Source organism: Poecile atricapillus, chromosome 1 (genome assembly GCF_030490865.1).
Source record: "Poecile atricapillus isolate bPoeAtr1 chromosome 1, bPoeAtr1.hap1, whole genome shotgun sequence".
NCBI lineage: Eukaryota > Metazoa > Chordata > Aves > Passeriformes > Paridae > Poecile > Poecile atricapillus.
In genome coordinates this window covers 90,137,413-90,153,435 of record NC_081249.1, presented here as the reverse complement: position 1 = coordinate 90,153,435, position 16,023 = coordinate 90,137,413, and the positions used below count along the sequence as shown (strand labels likewise).

The 16,023-nt window shown below is 44.4% G+C and overlaps 1 protein-coding gene across 2 annotated transcripts in view; it reads left to right on the top strand.

Annotated features, from left to right (window-relative positions):
• SIDT1 (SID1 transmembrane family member 1) overlaps nt 1–16,023 on the top strand; it is a 41,418-nt gene that overhangs the window by 6,977 nt on the left and 18,418 nt on the right. For both annotated transcript variants that reach the window (XM_058840516.1, XM_058840523.1), the window contains exons 2-9: nt 7,705–7,826; nt 8,809–8,979; nt 9,181–9,226; nt 12,432–12,533; nt 13,279–13,362; nt 13,488–13,581; nt 15,248–15,319; nt 15,684–15,777. In XM_058840516.1, coding sequence (XP_058696499.1) covers nt 7,705–7,826; nt 8,809–8,979; nt 9,181–9,226; nt 12,432–12,533; nt 13,279–13,362; nt 13,488–13,581; nt 15,248–15,319; nt 15,684–15,777 — 785 coding nt within the window. The remainder of the gene's footprint in view (nt 1–7,704; nt 7,827–8,808; nt 8,980–9,180; nt 9,227–12,431; nt 12,534–13,278; nt 13,363–13,487; nt 13,582–15,247; nt 15,320–15,683; nt 15,778–16,023) is intronic.

Below are 16,023 nucleotides of genomic sequence, written 5' to 3'. Positions count from 1 at the left end.
TGACAGCATAGGCAGTACAGAGCACACAGTACTTGGAATGTGCTTGCTGCTTCTCAGTGGGTTCTCTTGAACACTCCTCACCCTGCCTAGGGTCACACAAAAAGCTTTTGCTTACAGGGGAAAACAAAAGTTAGCTATGAGAGAAATTTCATGGGAACCTACTAAAAATTCAAACTTGACTGTTGTTTTTTGCATCAGAAAATACAGCCTTGAAAACTAACAAAAGTGGGATATCTTAGGTGAAAAAATGGTGTGGGACGTGGCTTTGCTTTGGGCTGGGGATAGAAGCAACTGAGATCCCCTCAAACTTAAATTATTCTTTATCTTTCTCAGATTTTGCACTTTGTGGGTTTCCCTACCCAGGAGGCAAAAAAGAAAGTACATCTTGACAGAGGCTATCAGTTTGCAGGCTTTCAGGGGAAAAAAAACCTGAAAGCTGCTCTGGTTTCTTGCAGGGTGGCCCACAGACCTTCAGATGGTGACTGCAGTGCTGGCAGGAATTTTATTTTTATTTCTAATGTGTAAGCTAATGCTGTCAAGCTCGATAACTTGTCCTTGAACTAAAGCATCTCTTTTGAATTTGAATGTTGTTTTAAATCTTAGTAATTGTCTTCTTGTTGGGCTGTCATGTTTAAAATCAAAGCTGATCAGGTTTTGTTGTTCCCTCCCTATCCCCAAGATGTTTAGATTAAAAAAGAAAACAAATTCTGAGTAAGAGGAACTTCATCAAAATGCCTCTCCTCAGTTTGAACTCTTTCCAAGAACAGTACAGCAATTTATTATACATTTGCATTGTAAGTAGCGGCTGAAATGTCCTCAAATAACTTGTGCAGAAGTTGTTGGTAGGGAGGTAAGCTTTTTCTGTATGGACCTCATCTGCTGTTTCAGGGGATATTTAAGGAATCGAAGTGCAGACTGTAAAAGGTATATGGCAAGGGTGTGCCATCTGCTCAGTTTGAAAATATAGTTTAGTACATTTGCATAAGCAAACATAATTTCATGCTGTGTATGCTTGGAGAACCACAGAGGATTTCAGAAACAGCCTTCCTTACTTTTTTACACTGATGGTTTTCTTTAAGCATAGAAATAGCTGCTTCAGTGTAGTTTAAATTAAATGGAAAATGGTTTTTAAAAAGAGACATCATGCATTACAAGACATAATTCAACCCGCATCCAAAGTGTTACTGAAGGGAAGAACTCAGGAGCCAAGAACCAGGTATCTACTGTCTGACAGCAATCCCTGGAGTTACTGCCAGAAGCTTGGAGTTACAAAGTTACAATTTGGAAATGTTATAAACCTTTTTGTTTCAGGGGTTGGCCTGGCCCGGAGTTCCAGCTGCTGTGGTTTAGGAAGATGCAATTATTGCAGAGTAGATTTTTCCTTAACTGACTGTTCAAAATAGGATTTTTTATTTTTAACGTCTTCCTGAAGTCTGAGGGTGTTCAGAAACAGGTTCCTACTTCATCCAGCATGGCAACTCCCAGTTTCTCCTTCTGGCTGTCCCGGAGACTCCCTAGTGACATTGGTTACAGGACAAAATTTCAAAAATGGAAAAAGATAAACATTATCATGTTTTATATTTGTCTGCCTTCCATTTATGCTTCGCAGATACTGTTGCAAACAAGTGAACTCATGGGAAAGTCCATGGCAGACTGTAAGTCCACACAGTACATTTGCACAGAGTGAAACATTTAAATGAAAAATACTAATCCTGGAGCAATTATGTTAATGCGTCCAAGGCTGTGCTTGACATACCCAGAGTCTGTCTCCTCATTTATGCTGCTTCGGGTATTTAATACTCCTGGCAGAAATGCTGGAAGAAAACTGTGGGCCAAGGTTATTTGACAGATTGCTTTTGGCAATTAAGCCTTATTGACATTGGAGCGCAGAGACAGAGAGAGGCTGAAAGGGAATGATCTTCTGAGCTCCATTTGTTTTGTTGTCAGCCAGGAGTAGTGCTGACATCTCACGAGACAGCAGAAAAGAGGTTCTCTAAAACCTGTCACTATCTCAAATATTTTCTTTCTGGGTCTCAGCTTCCCCTACTGCCTTGTCAGTGGGAAGATCAGCAGAGTTTGGTGCTGATGAGGTATTCATTTACTGCCACGATTGCTTTAGTGTATCTGGCTCAATCCTACTTCACTTAATTTCAGGGTTTATATAAAAATGAAGCACCTCTTTCTCGTGCAAGAGCCGGCAGCAGCAGTTCAGTGGCTTTTGTACACGTGTCCTGTGCTGAGACCTTTCATTGTGAGCAGCAGGCTGTGTGTTTGCCTGCCGGATGTGTTCCCTGCCCACGGGCTTGGCCTGCTGCCTTGGCAGGCCCACGACCAAGCGCTGTCGCAACAGGGACTGATAATCCCAACAGGCTCGCAAGGAGCGGCTGGCGTGTGGGTGCGGTGGTGGAGCCCTGGTGTGACTCAAAGGCTTTGCTTAGCAAGAGCTTTTGGAAAGGAATCCACAGTAAAGCCCTTGGAAACCTTCGCTTACAGCACAAACTGTTGTTGCAACCTCCTGCCTTGCCCTTAAATTCACATCCTCACAGTCTTAAAATGATGTGTAATCTCTGTGGGAAATGAAGATTTAATAATCGGTCTGAGGATTCTTTCATGTCAACAAGAGCCTGGTTTATTTTGCTTAATGTTTGCAGCCATGTTGGTTCTGTTCAGCTGTGCGAATTTGGGGCCAGCTCCTTCTGCCTGTTCCCATCTAGAGAATGGAATTCAGCTGTACTTTTTTCCTTTCTTTTCTTCCCTCTCCCTATCTCCACGGTGGTGGTGGAACTGAAGTACAAATATTTGTCTTTCCTGGTCTAACACGTTTTTATACAGAGCTGAGAGCTCTCTCTTTATTCAGCTGTCTTATTGCTCTGCCCACCTTGAAACACAGGAGAAACTTCAAGGTCAGTCATCTAAGAAACAAAACTATCAGGAGCGTGGCTGGTGAATAGCCCCGGCACACAGCAGAGCCTTGACTCTGGGAAGGAATGTGAGGAGCAGAAGTCTCTGAAGCAGTCCTGACCCTGCCTCGGCCCTCCAGCACAAAAGGCAGCAGTATGGTTATTGCTGACAAATATTTGTGTAGGGCCTTGTCAAAGGGAGCATTTGGTACACAAGTTTGTTTCCCAGGATGAGGGTTTACAGCTTGGAGGGTGCAGATGAAATCTAGCACTATATTATAATAACAGTATAGCCAGCCTCCTACTGTGAGTGTGCAAGGAAGGGGAAGGTGCAACTAGTTTTCTGTGGGACTGGCAATGATCTGCTCCAAAATGAAGTCCCTCAGCAGTGCTGGCAATGTAGGAGTGACAGCAGCCTGGTTGACCTTGTTACTGCCCAGGCAAAACTTCCTCCTCATGTCACCAGTGCAAAGTGAGTGGGGATAGATACAGAGGAGGCTCATAGTCTTTGTGATGATTATAATTTTAAATTAAAACACTGCTTTTTCATTGGAGTCTCTACATAAAGTTTTGTGTTGGAAGGGAGAGGTATGTGTGATGGGAGCAGTGGTTCTGTAGCAGGGAAAGGTTCTTGCGTTAGAACTGCTTGTTTTTAAAATGAAATCGTCTTTGGAAAGGTGTGGAGGGGGAAGCATGTTTGAAGTAAATAAATCACCTTTTTTTTTCTTCACCTCCTGCTTTTTTTCACTCTTCTAAAAATATTTTGCTGAAGGCAAATGCCAAATGCTGATTTTCAAAGGGAAAGATGGGATTACTAGCATTGGCTCAAAAGTGAATTAGTTAAATCTGTAACATGAAAATGTATATGTTGTCTACATCAAGGCAAGAGAATCTAGAAGCAGAGCATGGATTAAAAGTTTACGATTGGTCAAATAGAAGAAGGCCTAAAAAAGTATAAGCATCCATTCATAAATGTTACATTTTTATCCATGTCCCTTGTGATGCTCCTGCTACTCAGTTCATCCTGCCAGGGAAAATGTCTTTCTCCAAGACACTAATTAGGGTTCCTTTTAACCTGTAGCAATAAATTGGAGAATGAGTGACAACAGATGAAGAACAGCTCTGGTTGCAGTTAAATGGTAATTCTTTCTGCACTTTCCTAAGCTTCCTCATAATTGCGCCTACATTTTGCTGGACTTATGCCCAAGCTTATTTCCAAGTCTTCAACCATTAATTAGAAACTTCTTGTGCAGGTTTGGCCAGCAGGCAAATCCCACCTGTTTCATTCCAGTGTTTGGCAGAAATAGCTGTTGTATAAGAAAGACACCCATCAACCAAATCTGGTGGGAGCTGCTGCTGTATCCCTGAGATCCTGAGGGGAGAGCAGAGCTGCACCCTGGGACTGGGATCTCTCTCCACTGGAAGTGCAGGATCTGCCCACAAGAGGCTCTGTGTTGCTGTGGTGATGGCAGCAGGGTAAATAACTAGATGGACTGGAACCTCAATTGCCATCTGTCCAGCTTCTTAATCACCCTGTTTGTTTCCTGGACTTTATAGTCAAGATGTTGATGGGGCAGTGTGATGCTCCTGATTGACCTGGGTATGTGCAAATGTAGGAGGAGCAGAGGTATTCATTGCAAGTGAATTGTTGGTATATTGAGGTGAATTTGAAGTACACTGTGATCTTCTTAATGAGCTGCTCTGTAACTGTTGCTTCTGACTTTCTGATGCTCCTCTCTGTTTGAGACACCCTGTTTGAATATGGCCTGGGAAGCAGCTCTGCCTGTGTAGAGTGCAGAGAGAAAGGTGAGAGGGGGAGAAAGAAGTGTAGTGGGATCCCATCTGTGAGCCCATACTTAGCCATAGGTGATCCTGCCTTAAAGCAGCTGGATATTGCCCTAGATATTATCAGACCAAAAAGAGCCCAGGGCACCTGAAATGGACTTTTAGGAGAGCAGGGCAAAGGAGCTATAACCATCTGTTACAGAGAGCAAATATGGAGTGCTGAGCACAGTAAGGATGTAGAGATGTTATTATAGTAGTAATATGGCATATACAGTTTTCATGTGGGTAAGTGCTTAGATTTAAAAGAATTTTGAGTCTTGAGACTCTTACCTCCCTCTCCTGATATTCCTATTTCCTACACATATTATAAGATAATGGAATCAGCAGCAAAGCTGAATAAATGCTGTAGGTGGTGTATAATCAGCTTAGTTTTGTGGAGAGAGGGGAACCAAATGAGGAGTCTGGCTGCTGGATCACAGCAGAGGGAAGGGACTTTCTCCCACTTCTCAGGCTTTTCTCTATCAGAGCATTAATCACCAATGCTTTTGTTTCCCTTCCCTTGCCCTTCTCTAGGATAGATGGGAAACTTTCTTTTCTTACTGAGGATGGTCAATAATCATAACAGGTCTCCAAGAGAGGTTGTGGAGTCTCCATCCATGAACAGCTGGCTCTAGGTGATCCTGCTTGTGTCCAGTTCTGGACTGCCCCGTATAAGGAAGGTATGGTCTTACTGGAGTGAGTCCAGTGCAGAGCCACAAAGCCAATGAAGGCACTGGAATACTTCTATAAGGAGAGGCTGAGAGGGCTGGGAATGAGTTGTACTCATTTAATGTACACAAATTCATGTACAATTAAGAAAACCTGACTATCTGCTGTATATGCATAACTCATGTCCCAGGTTATGGTCTGTATTCGTGAAGTCAACGGAGAAGAGAATTTCTCAATCTCTGGCTTGTATTTATGGATAGTTGAGGATGCATAAGCCAGTAGTGCTATTTGCTTTGAGTTTGATGTGGGCTCCTCATTGCATTGAACTGATGTGATGAGCCCTGGAGGGTTCACAGAGCCATGTCCAACCTGAGGCAAGTGAGAATCACTTCACCTGTGGAGGTGGGCTTGCTTGAACTGTTTCATGGGCAAAAAGCTGCTGGACTGCTAGCTGAAATGTGTCCTTTCTGCAGTGATAGCTGTTTTCCTCTTGGGTGGAGAATTGTTCCATGTCCTTGCAGGAGACTGGCTTGACCACTGTGTCTTCATGCTCCTTAGATTTGTTTTCTTGTTCAGTTCCAGTTGCTTCGTTCGTGTCCTCGTTCCTTGTCACAGCAAACACCAGCAAACAAGCGGGAGCTTGTCCAGCCCAGTCCCTCTGTTTCCAAGTTACACCAATGTGCGCTGGCTCAGCGCCCTCGGGGCAGCCACAGGGACTAAGGAAGCCACCGAGTTACCTTCCAGTGCTGCCTGTGGTGACACCCTTCAGGTGTTCCTTGTGTGTTTTGCTTTGTGGTGCTGTTTTTCTTAACTTTGTTTTAGCACCTTATGGTGAAATATGCTTAGAAACAAAATTGTGTATGTAGTTTTTGTGACTGGAAGAAAAAATGGAAAGCAGACCAAAAGAGCTTTGCAAAGGTTTAGATGCCGGAAGGCAATGGAGAAAGATTCTAATGTCTGCCCTTCTATTTCAAGGGGGTTTTAATTAAATTATTTGGGTTTTTTTTTTTGTTGAAGACTTAATTCTTTAGGAGTTGGTGTCTGTCGCCTCTGTATTATGGTGATAATGTCAGGAAAACTGATAATGATTATGGCTTTCAAGGAGGTGTTTTGTTCTGCTAGACTCAACTTCCATGTGAGCCTAGAATCACCAAACAAGAATAAATAGGAATTTTTTTTTTACTTGGAATTGCAGATGTAAGTTACTTCTCTGAAACTGGTGCCCTCAGGGTAAGAATAAGCTGCTGCCTCTGATAACTCTTCATCTACCTCCTAATTCTGTATGTTCTTTTCAGAAGGTGCTACCTCCTTGTACCTTTACTCTTCTTGGAAAGTGTAAAGTCAGAATATCTATGAGCAGACTTTTAGTGGTCTACTGAGAGCCCATTATAATCTTTCAGGATGTGGCAAGTTTAAAATGTGTATATATTATCTATTTAATATAATTTCATTATTTCAAGGCCTCTAATCAAGATGGACTGTTTTTTATCATATGAGTTATGCACTCTTGTATTTTGTATTCTTGATCAGTGTCTACAGTTCTGAAGAGGGACCTGAAGGGATGCTGTTTTCAAATGGAAATAGTGACATTTCCATGTGGTGCAGACAAACTTCTTGCTTCTCAAATAGTGAACTGAGGGTGTTGTACACCACAGCTGTCCTACCTCTGCAACCATGTGGTGGCCAACGATAATGTGAGGAGAAATTTCAGTTGCTGGTGCAATGTGCTGCATTAAAACCCTTTCTCACAAGCAGCCTTTCTTGTTCACTTGATGGCAGTCAGCAATGTATTCCTGTTTTGTTAGGTGGGATTATGGTTATATTGGAATTGTTTACATGAGAGCCAGCTGCTAATCTGCTTTTTCATCCTTGGCTATTGATGTCATCTTTGTGACTTTCCTAATAATGTTGATTGTGTTGGGTGCATAAGAGTCCCAGCAAGAAAATTCTTAGTTGTGGCTTTGGGTCTGTGTGTCTGTATCTGCTTAATTTTTGTAAGGTAAGTTATGTAGGTTGCTCCCAACAGAAGCTACTGAACTCTCTTATGTATCCTGCATTTGTCCACTGTGTCTTGTCTGATAGTCACCTCTGACCTGGGCACAGGGCTGTGGTTCTGGACTGCAGCATCAGCAGAGAGGCACTTCAGTATGGCTTCTGGATCGGAATAATTAGTCTAGTGATAAACACTGCTGATCACCCTGTGCATATCGTCAGCACCTGGGTCAGAATGAGGAAGGGGGAAGGGCTTCTCCCACCTAGATTTGGAGCTGCCTTGTTCTTGACCTTCAGCTTATGCTCTCTTTTCCCACAGGTAGATGCAGTGCGGGTGTACGTGAACAGCAGCTCTGAGAACCTCCGATACCCCGTCCTCTTTGTAGTTCGCCAGCAGAAGGGGGTGCTGTCATGGCAGGTCCCACTGATTTTTCGAGGCCTGTAAGTACTGGAGTCTCTTCTTTGTGACACACTCCTCTACCAGCTGTATTCATCAGCAGCCTCCCTCACATGCTACACCTTGTAACCTGTGTAGATTGCCGGGCTTGCTTTCAGAGCATTCTTGCTCACTGCCAGCTGGGTGTAGGAAGACCAGGATTTGATAGGTAACCTCTTACTTGGCAGCCTGCTCTTGGCTCTTAGCTTCTCAGATATGTACACAGAGTACCAGGAGGCTTGTCTGAGGGGAATCTGCATGTGGCACCAGTCTCTGAATCTACCACACATCACTGCTGTCATTCCACAGTTGCCTACCATGTGTGCAGGTAGTTCCTGGGCTCTGGTTTGGGGCAGGGTTTGAACAGGCTCTTGAACGAGCAGCATAACTTCTGTGTAACAGTGCGTTTGGGGAAAAAGAGCTTCTGCTTCTCACCTCAGGAACATCTACGTTAAACTTATTCTAGGGGGTGGTTGTTTTGGGGCTGCTTCTTCATGAGAGCAATGCTGCTTTGTATCATCCTTAACCCTAGAGTTTGCTGGGCTCCGAACAGAGAATTTTCAGGCACCTTAGACCATTTAAGATGTGAAGCTTCATCTTGTGACTGAATCCTGAAGCCAGCAGCAGATATCCTGCAGTGTTTTGCCTGATGCAGGCGATGGGTGCAGCAGTGGCTGTCAGTGCTCTCTTTGCCTCCACTAAATGGCAGATGTTAGAGATCCACAGCTGCCTTGGGCATACCCGAGGGAAGTGAAATGTTGAGGATGACCAGTCCCTTGTGCAGATTGCAGAAGGTAACAGAGGTGGAGCTTGAATGCTGAATAAAAGAGTGAATGCTCCTGTGGCCTTTCAGATGAGAATTTCAGTTATGCAAGCAGGGGAAAAATGATGCCATTCTTAGTAGTGCTGTAAAACTTTTTAACTACTCTCTTTCTCTCTCTCTTTTCCATCCAACTTTCTCTTCCCTCCTTCCCCTGGCTGTTGTAGCTATCAGAGGACCTACAATTACCAAGAAGTGAGTCGGACCCTCTGTCCTGCTGAGCCAACACCTGAAACAAGACCCTCTGACCAGATTATATTTGTGGATGTCGCTTCCATGGCACCGTTCAATATTGCATATGAGCTGCTAGTTACCAGGCTGGAGAACTTCCAACTTGAGTAAGCTGGGATGTGAGAATACAAATGCAATTTAATGTATCACTTGAACATCACTTAAGGGACTTGGTCCGTCTGCCTACTCTTCCCTTGTTTTTCCTACCCAGGAAAAAAAAAATTTTTTCTTTTGTTTAATCTGAAGGTACTTTGTGTGTGTTCCAGCTGAAAGTTTTAGACATCAACATTCTGGCATTTGTTTTCTAGGACCAACAAAGCCTTTAACTTCACTGCCAGCCCTTCCCAACCCCAGGTAAGGAGGAATCCTGTGTAGATTTCTTGTACGTCTTACCACATCCAAGTGATTTATGTGATCTTTTGTTAGGTAGCAAATCTTTTATGACTGGGCGTTCCGTCTTAGGATGCAGGGAAATTTCCTTACTGTTGAATTTTCTGTGGGTACAATGAAGAGGTAACAGTGTTTCAGTCACTCTAGGGACACATTTGGATCCTCCCAAAACCCATGAGCAGAGGAAATGAATGGCACTGGTACGTCAGGAAATCACAGAAATGTCCAGAAGTCCGGAGGCCATTGGGCTGCTGCATTTCTGTGAGGTGATACACATCAGTGTTGTGTTCCTGCCAGTTCCAGCTTACTTGCCTGAGCATGACTTGTCAAGATACAGTCTTTACTGGAAAAAATAAACACAGAAATAGAGAAGCTGTAAAAGTGCATAAGAACTCAGACTATTCCTTGCTTAGGGCAGCAGGTCAGGCTGAAAGGTGATAATGAAATGCCTGTTACTGATTGCTTGAGAGGCTACCTAGAACAGAGGCCAGACAGTGTTAGAGGAATAAAGCAGGTATTTGTTGAAAAGGCCTTCAAAAGGATACACCTTGGGCAGTACAAGAGCCTGGTTGAAGCTACACCCAAGATGGACCATAGGTCACGAGTTTTCACACTTTTATAAGCTTTGGTCCATTTACATATTTGGGTTAATTGTCCTGTTACAGCTTCAGGGTAAGAAGTCACACCCTTCCCAGACTGCTGTCCTCAATTCGCTGTTTATACTTTTTGGGCCTGAAGCTGCAACGTTGTCCTTGGTTCTCGGGCTGGAAATGGATTGTTTTGTCTAACTACACTGTGAGGAGAACTTGCTAACACTTTGTGTGAAGTTCAGAGTTATATACTGATGCAGTACCGAATCTGGAAAATATGAAAGCTAAAACTTAAGGCATCAATTCTGTTAGCTCAGAAGGAAGCACATATGAGCAGCATCTCCAGCTGAACAGCTTTGTTTAGAGCTCTGCAGATACAAATCCTCTCTTGAATGAAAATGCTGTTGGCAGTAACTGTAGAGATATAGGAACTTGTAGAGCTAGGAAGGAGTATGATTTACCCAGGCTGTCTGGGACTCTGTTTTTGTTGCTGCTTTCACTGTTAATAACACCATTTAATTTTAGGTTTTGTGTTACCAGACATCCTAGCTAATCCTTTTTGCTGTCAAATGTCTTAATTTGGTTTGCAGATTCATGCAGTATTGTATACTATTGAAGCATGAGAAATAATGGTGACTCTTAATAAGTGCTCATTACTTAGAATTTTGTAATTTGAATATAGAGTGTTTAGGATATGAAGTTAACTTTGTGACTGTGGTCTGGTTTTTTTGGTCACAATTAATAATATGAGATTTATGACTTTTAATTAATAACTGGGTGAATGGAGGAAGGCTGCTTCTCAATTGGTATAATGCTGAGGTTTTTGTAAATCAAAATATTAAGCAGTCTATGGGGGGAAGAAAAAAAAGATGATTTAAAATCTAGATGGCTGTTGTAAAAAGATATAACAACTGAAGGAGATGTTGTCTGGAACCCAGTTTGTGCCTGAGAGCAGAAGCAGAAATTGGATATGCTTGTACAGGTGAGAACTGTTGGCTGGACATGTTTATAACACTTGCAGTGTGTGCAGCAGAGAACTGCTGACCTCAATGCCCTTGTGTTAATTCTGTACCCTGGTGCAAGCGTGGCTTAGAGGAAATTATAGAAGAGTGTTCATGAACTAAAAGGTGGTTCTTGTGCACCTAAAACTTTCCAAGGGGAAAAAGTGCCCCTGGGAACACAAGGAGCTCAGTCTGCCCGTGTCCTTACTTGGTGCAGATAAAACATGCTCTGCTAATGAAACTGGCTTGGTGAGTTTGCACTTTGTAGGGACTTGTGGTTGGAGCCAGTGCTCCTTCAGCAGGGAAGGGGCCCTGCTTGGAGAGGGGTGATAGGAATAAATCTAGTAGAAATGGCCAACTTGGAAAAGGCTTGGGTGGTTTCCTGCTTATCCCTGCCCTCCCACTTGGGGGCCATAATTCTTGGGAATGGCATGGGGGAAGAGGAGGAAACAGCTGGCCCTTGCTCAGCATTAAAGTTTATGTGCCAGAAAGGAGCTCTACAGTTATGAAAGTCTCAGGTGATGGTTTTGGAGCAGGGGTGGTGGTGGCTTTCAGTGTGGCAGCAGTGGCTGCCTGGTGACCCTATGGAAGGGAAGAAGGTGGCTGGTGCCACTCCTCAGCCTTGTGTCCCTCTCAGGGGGAATGAGGTGCCCATCAGCCCCTCGTGGTAGCTGTGGCTTGGAGCCTGAGCTCTCAGGGTCTGGCCTCCCAGTGGGATGATGAGAGCCCTTACAACAAGCCTGCCTGCTGGGGCAGGCATGGGAGCCCCACTTCTCCAGCAGCTGGCTGGGGTAGTGCATCAAACTTTTTACTGGACAAATATACAAATAATTATATTGCCTGGGACATCTTTTGCCCAGATCTGAAAAAAACAGCTTTTTCTAACCCCACAAACTGTCCTGTGGGCCTGCTCAAAGAAGGAGATGAAAAAAAAAGAAAAAACAGGAATACTGCCAGATATTAGTGTCTCACAATTTTTTTTTAGTTACAGCTGAATTATTTTCAAAGCTGAAGTGCAAAGAGAAACCCTCATGATGCTTTGCCATCAAAGCAAACTAACAACCCTAAATCCTACAACTAATATCAATAATTTATTTATGAAACTCTTGACAGAGTTTCAGCCATTTGACCTAATACTGTTCACGGTCTGTCTTTGAGGCAACCCAATTGAGAAAGCTCTGTGATGTTTTCCATATATAAAAGTACAGCCAGCAGTATGGAAACATCGGGAAATTGCTCATATCAACATAATATGGAATGGGGTGTAAAATGAAGTCACTTTTGCTTCATCAGGTGGAAAAAAGCTTAAGGGAGCAGAAGCTATGCTGTATTTTGCATGTTGAAGATGTTTGTGTCTAATAGCATACTGTGCAAGGGTATATATGCAGCTGCCTGTATATATTTAATCTGCTCTTCTGTAGTTTAAATTCTTAATATTTGAAATCTGATTTTTTTTGAAAGCCATTCACATCCAACCCCAAAGCCCATCTAGGGCTGTTCAGGTATCTTTGGAAGGTGCTGAAGATAATGCCAAGGGTGATTTCTGGATCATGACTCTTGTACTCTTTTTCTCTGCAGTATTTTCTGTACAAATTTCCTCAGGATGTCGATTCGGTCATTATTAATGTGGTGTCTGATGCAGCCTACCCATGCTCAGTTGTCTCTGTCCAGGATATTGTGGTAAGTTGGAGCAGAGAAGGGTAAGGAGCTGCCTGCTGGAGCTGTGTCCAGCTGTGAGGGGCCTGTGCCCTGCAGAGGGAAAAGCCCAAGGCAGGGCTTTGCCCTGGTGGTGGTGGTGAAGGGAACCCCTGAAAGAGGAATGTAAATTCTGTGGGAAGGAGGCCAAGACAGAGATGCTGAGTTCAAGCAGCTCATACAGAGACTTTTGTTGTAAATAGGTGAACAAGCTGTTCCTTTCTAGCCTATCCATAGGGAACGTATTCCACATAGGGAATTTATGTATCCCCTGTGAGGTTTCCTGCTGCCCTGTGCTATGGTTCTGCCCCTCCATGGAGGGTGTTGGGTGGAATGTTGGTAGCTCAGGGAGGGAACAGTGCTGTTCCCTTGACTCTCCCCTGGCTCAAGGCAGCTTGGGGAACTTCTGATATTCAGACATGATGTCTTTCTTCCTTTACAGTTTGATTTCCTTTCTATATATTTCATCCCCTTTCCTGGGGATTTCATCCCCTCCCTGTCATGGAGGTTGGCTGCTGCTTGCAGCTGGGAAATAGCCCCATCCTTATTTTCTTTTCCCCCCTTTCTGAATAAGGCAGGGTTCTCCAGTGTAGGAGCATACAGACGTGCAAGATGTTCTGTTCCCTTGGATACCCCAACTGGGGCCTTTTTATGCTGTTCTTTCCAGCTGGCTTCCTTTGAAAATAGTTTGGATGTTGTCCCTGGTTTAACTCTTTGTTGTCTGTTTTAGTGCCCAGTGTATGACCTGGACCATAACGTGGAGTTCAATGGAGTTTATCAGTCCATGACAAAGCAGGCAGCCATAACAGTGCAGGTGAGATGCTGATTTGTGTCACAGTGTTTTCTGGTGCCTGTGTAGCAATTAAAACCTGTGACCTATTGGAGGGGAGAGGCTTTGTGTCTCATGGATTTTCTGTCTTCTTCCATCTTTCTGTGCAGAGAAAAGATTTCCCAGGTGAGCAGTTCTTTGTTGTGTTTGTCATCAAGCCAGAGGATTATGCCTGTGGGGGTTCTGTGCCTTCTTCAATTCATGGTAAGTTGTTCTGGGAGGTGGATTTGATTGCTGCATCTGAGTGATGGAGCAGTGGGTGTCTTTTGGGACCTTCCTGTGGGATACCACCAGGTGATCGTGTAGGTCTGTCCTATCCAGGTAGTTGTGTGCTGCGGCGGGGTCGATGACAGGGGTGCCGTGACTACCCTGAAGAAGCCGTCCTGAAAAGGACTGCCCAGGGGCACAGGCACATCCTCCGGCGAGTGATTTCAGCTCAGCGGCAGCGTGCAGGCAATGCAGAGAGAGAGACTAGAGAGCTGTATGGCATTCCACTGAGAAATAGCCTTTATTATAGCAGAGCCCTCAGTGAAGGGAGCCAGTGACAGCAGCTCTCTGAACAGGGGAAAAACCGGGGTATTTATAGAGAAGGAGAGGGGCGGGGGAAACTTGGATACATGTATCAGGGTGGATTGATAGGGAGGGAAACCAATGGGGTGTAACAAATTAACATGTTCAATTCTAGGGCCCCTGGGAGTGACACTTTTTCTCTGCATGACATAAAAGTGTTTCACCGGGGGAGAAGCTCTCCAGGGGAGAGCCAGGATTTCTGAACTGGCTCGTTCCCCAGTCTCCACAGTTGTGAGGAAGGCTGAAGTATCAATCTGATACCTTTGGGCCAGTTAAAAATCTCTTTAAGTGCAGGAGAGGGCGGGCTAGTAAGGTGCCTGGCATGCTGGGGTTATATGCTTTTCAACAGCACCACTGATGCCTTGGGAGACACTGGAGACATCCAGGCAATTCGGTTACAGCTTTTTGTTTGGTTCTCACCTCTGCTCCCTGCTGCTGGGTTATCCTCCTGGCTCCATGGAGTCTCAGTTCCTCCAGAGAGCATCTTCTACTGCTATCTTGGGATATGTGACAGCTCTGAACTTGGGGGAACAGGAAAAATTGGAAATTTTGGGAGAATAATTTTACAAAATGCTTGTTCTGGTGTCTTTTCCAACCAGAAAATACTGTGTCCCCACTTGCTGGGCAGTGGTAAAAGCAAAGTTTCCACCAGTCATGTGGCGGCTATAACTGGAGTGGGAACATTCCTATTCTCAAAGCCTCAAAGTTTCCTCCCTGTAGAAGAAGCAAGACTGCAACCAACGGATATACTGGGCTCCTGAACAGCTCCCCTGCCACCTTTCTGCCCCAGTTTTCCTCCAGAAAAAGAACTGTGCCCTTTGGGGGGGCATTCACTCATCCTAATGCCATCAGCAGAGCTGTACTGGCCAGGTGTGCTAAGCCCTGCAGAAACAGAGCGAGTTTCTAGAGTGGCATCCTGCACAGAAATATTCTACTCACAGAGATTTGGCCAAAGGCAAAAATGGACTCCCACCACCTGTAATGAGAGAACCCTTTGGGGATTAAATGAGTAGGAGATGAGATGCCTTTGGGATTCAGACATCCAGAATTAAGCAATATATTGAATGCTCGAGCAGGGATTTCTAGTCTAAAAAACAGGTTGCAAACAAGGAAGAAGGGGGAAACATTTAAGAAAGGCTGTATATTGACAGAGCAGAGAAAAGTTTAAAGCAAAACCACCCACACATTTTAGTGAAAAGCCAGACCCTGTTGTTTTTGCAAGTTCAGAGAACCAAGATCAGTGCCAGAAATTATTAATGTTGATTGTTTTTATATTTGCTGTACACTGTGCATCTCACAGGGAATGTCAACCGTACCTGGAACCTGCAGCGGACAAAGAACCTTCAAGTGACGATTGTGCCTTCCATTAAAAGTCAGTGTCTTTGGGCACTACAATGCAACTTTACAGGGGAACTTGGCACTTCTGAATAGAGGGGTATGACTGGGCCAGCAGCCTCTAAAGGAATGGTGCAGAAAGCACCAGCAGAGGAGACAAAACCACTTGGAGCCTGCTCCCTTCCAGGAAGGGCTGTGTGGCACACCAGCTTTACTGGGGGTAAAGAACTGGGGGGAGATTGTGCTGAACAAGTTCTGTCGATTCCTTTTGAAGAAAGCAAATGGGTTTGGAAGGGCTTTTTGGGACTGGGCATTTTTACAAGGTGGTATTGGGAAGAGTACTAACCCTGAGAAGTGCTGTTCCTGCTTTGTGAGGTGACTGATCCCTTCTCTTTCCTCAGAGTCTGTTTATGTGCAGGCCATGTTCTTCAGCTTCCTGGGTTTCCTCTCCTTTTACCTGGGCTCAGTGATTGTTGCTTTTGTGCACTACATTAGGTGAGTCGAGGGGTTATAAAAGAACAGCCTGTTTCTTATCATCAGGGACACCACACCCTGCAGAAAATATGGGATGAGTCCGTGGCAAGCATCTAAGCAGAGCAGCTGAAGAAGGCCATGACCACTGATGGTCAGTGGGCTCCTACTGACCATCAGCCAGAAGACACTTCTTCCTCTGCTGTGGGGACCATGGGATGGATGAAAATCTAAGGGTCTGCCCTCTAGATCTTGTAGTGCCCCGGCCCT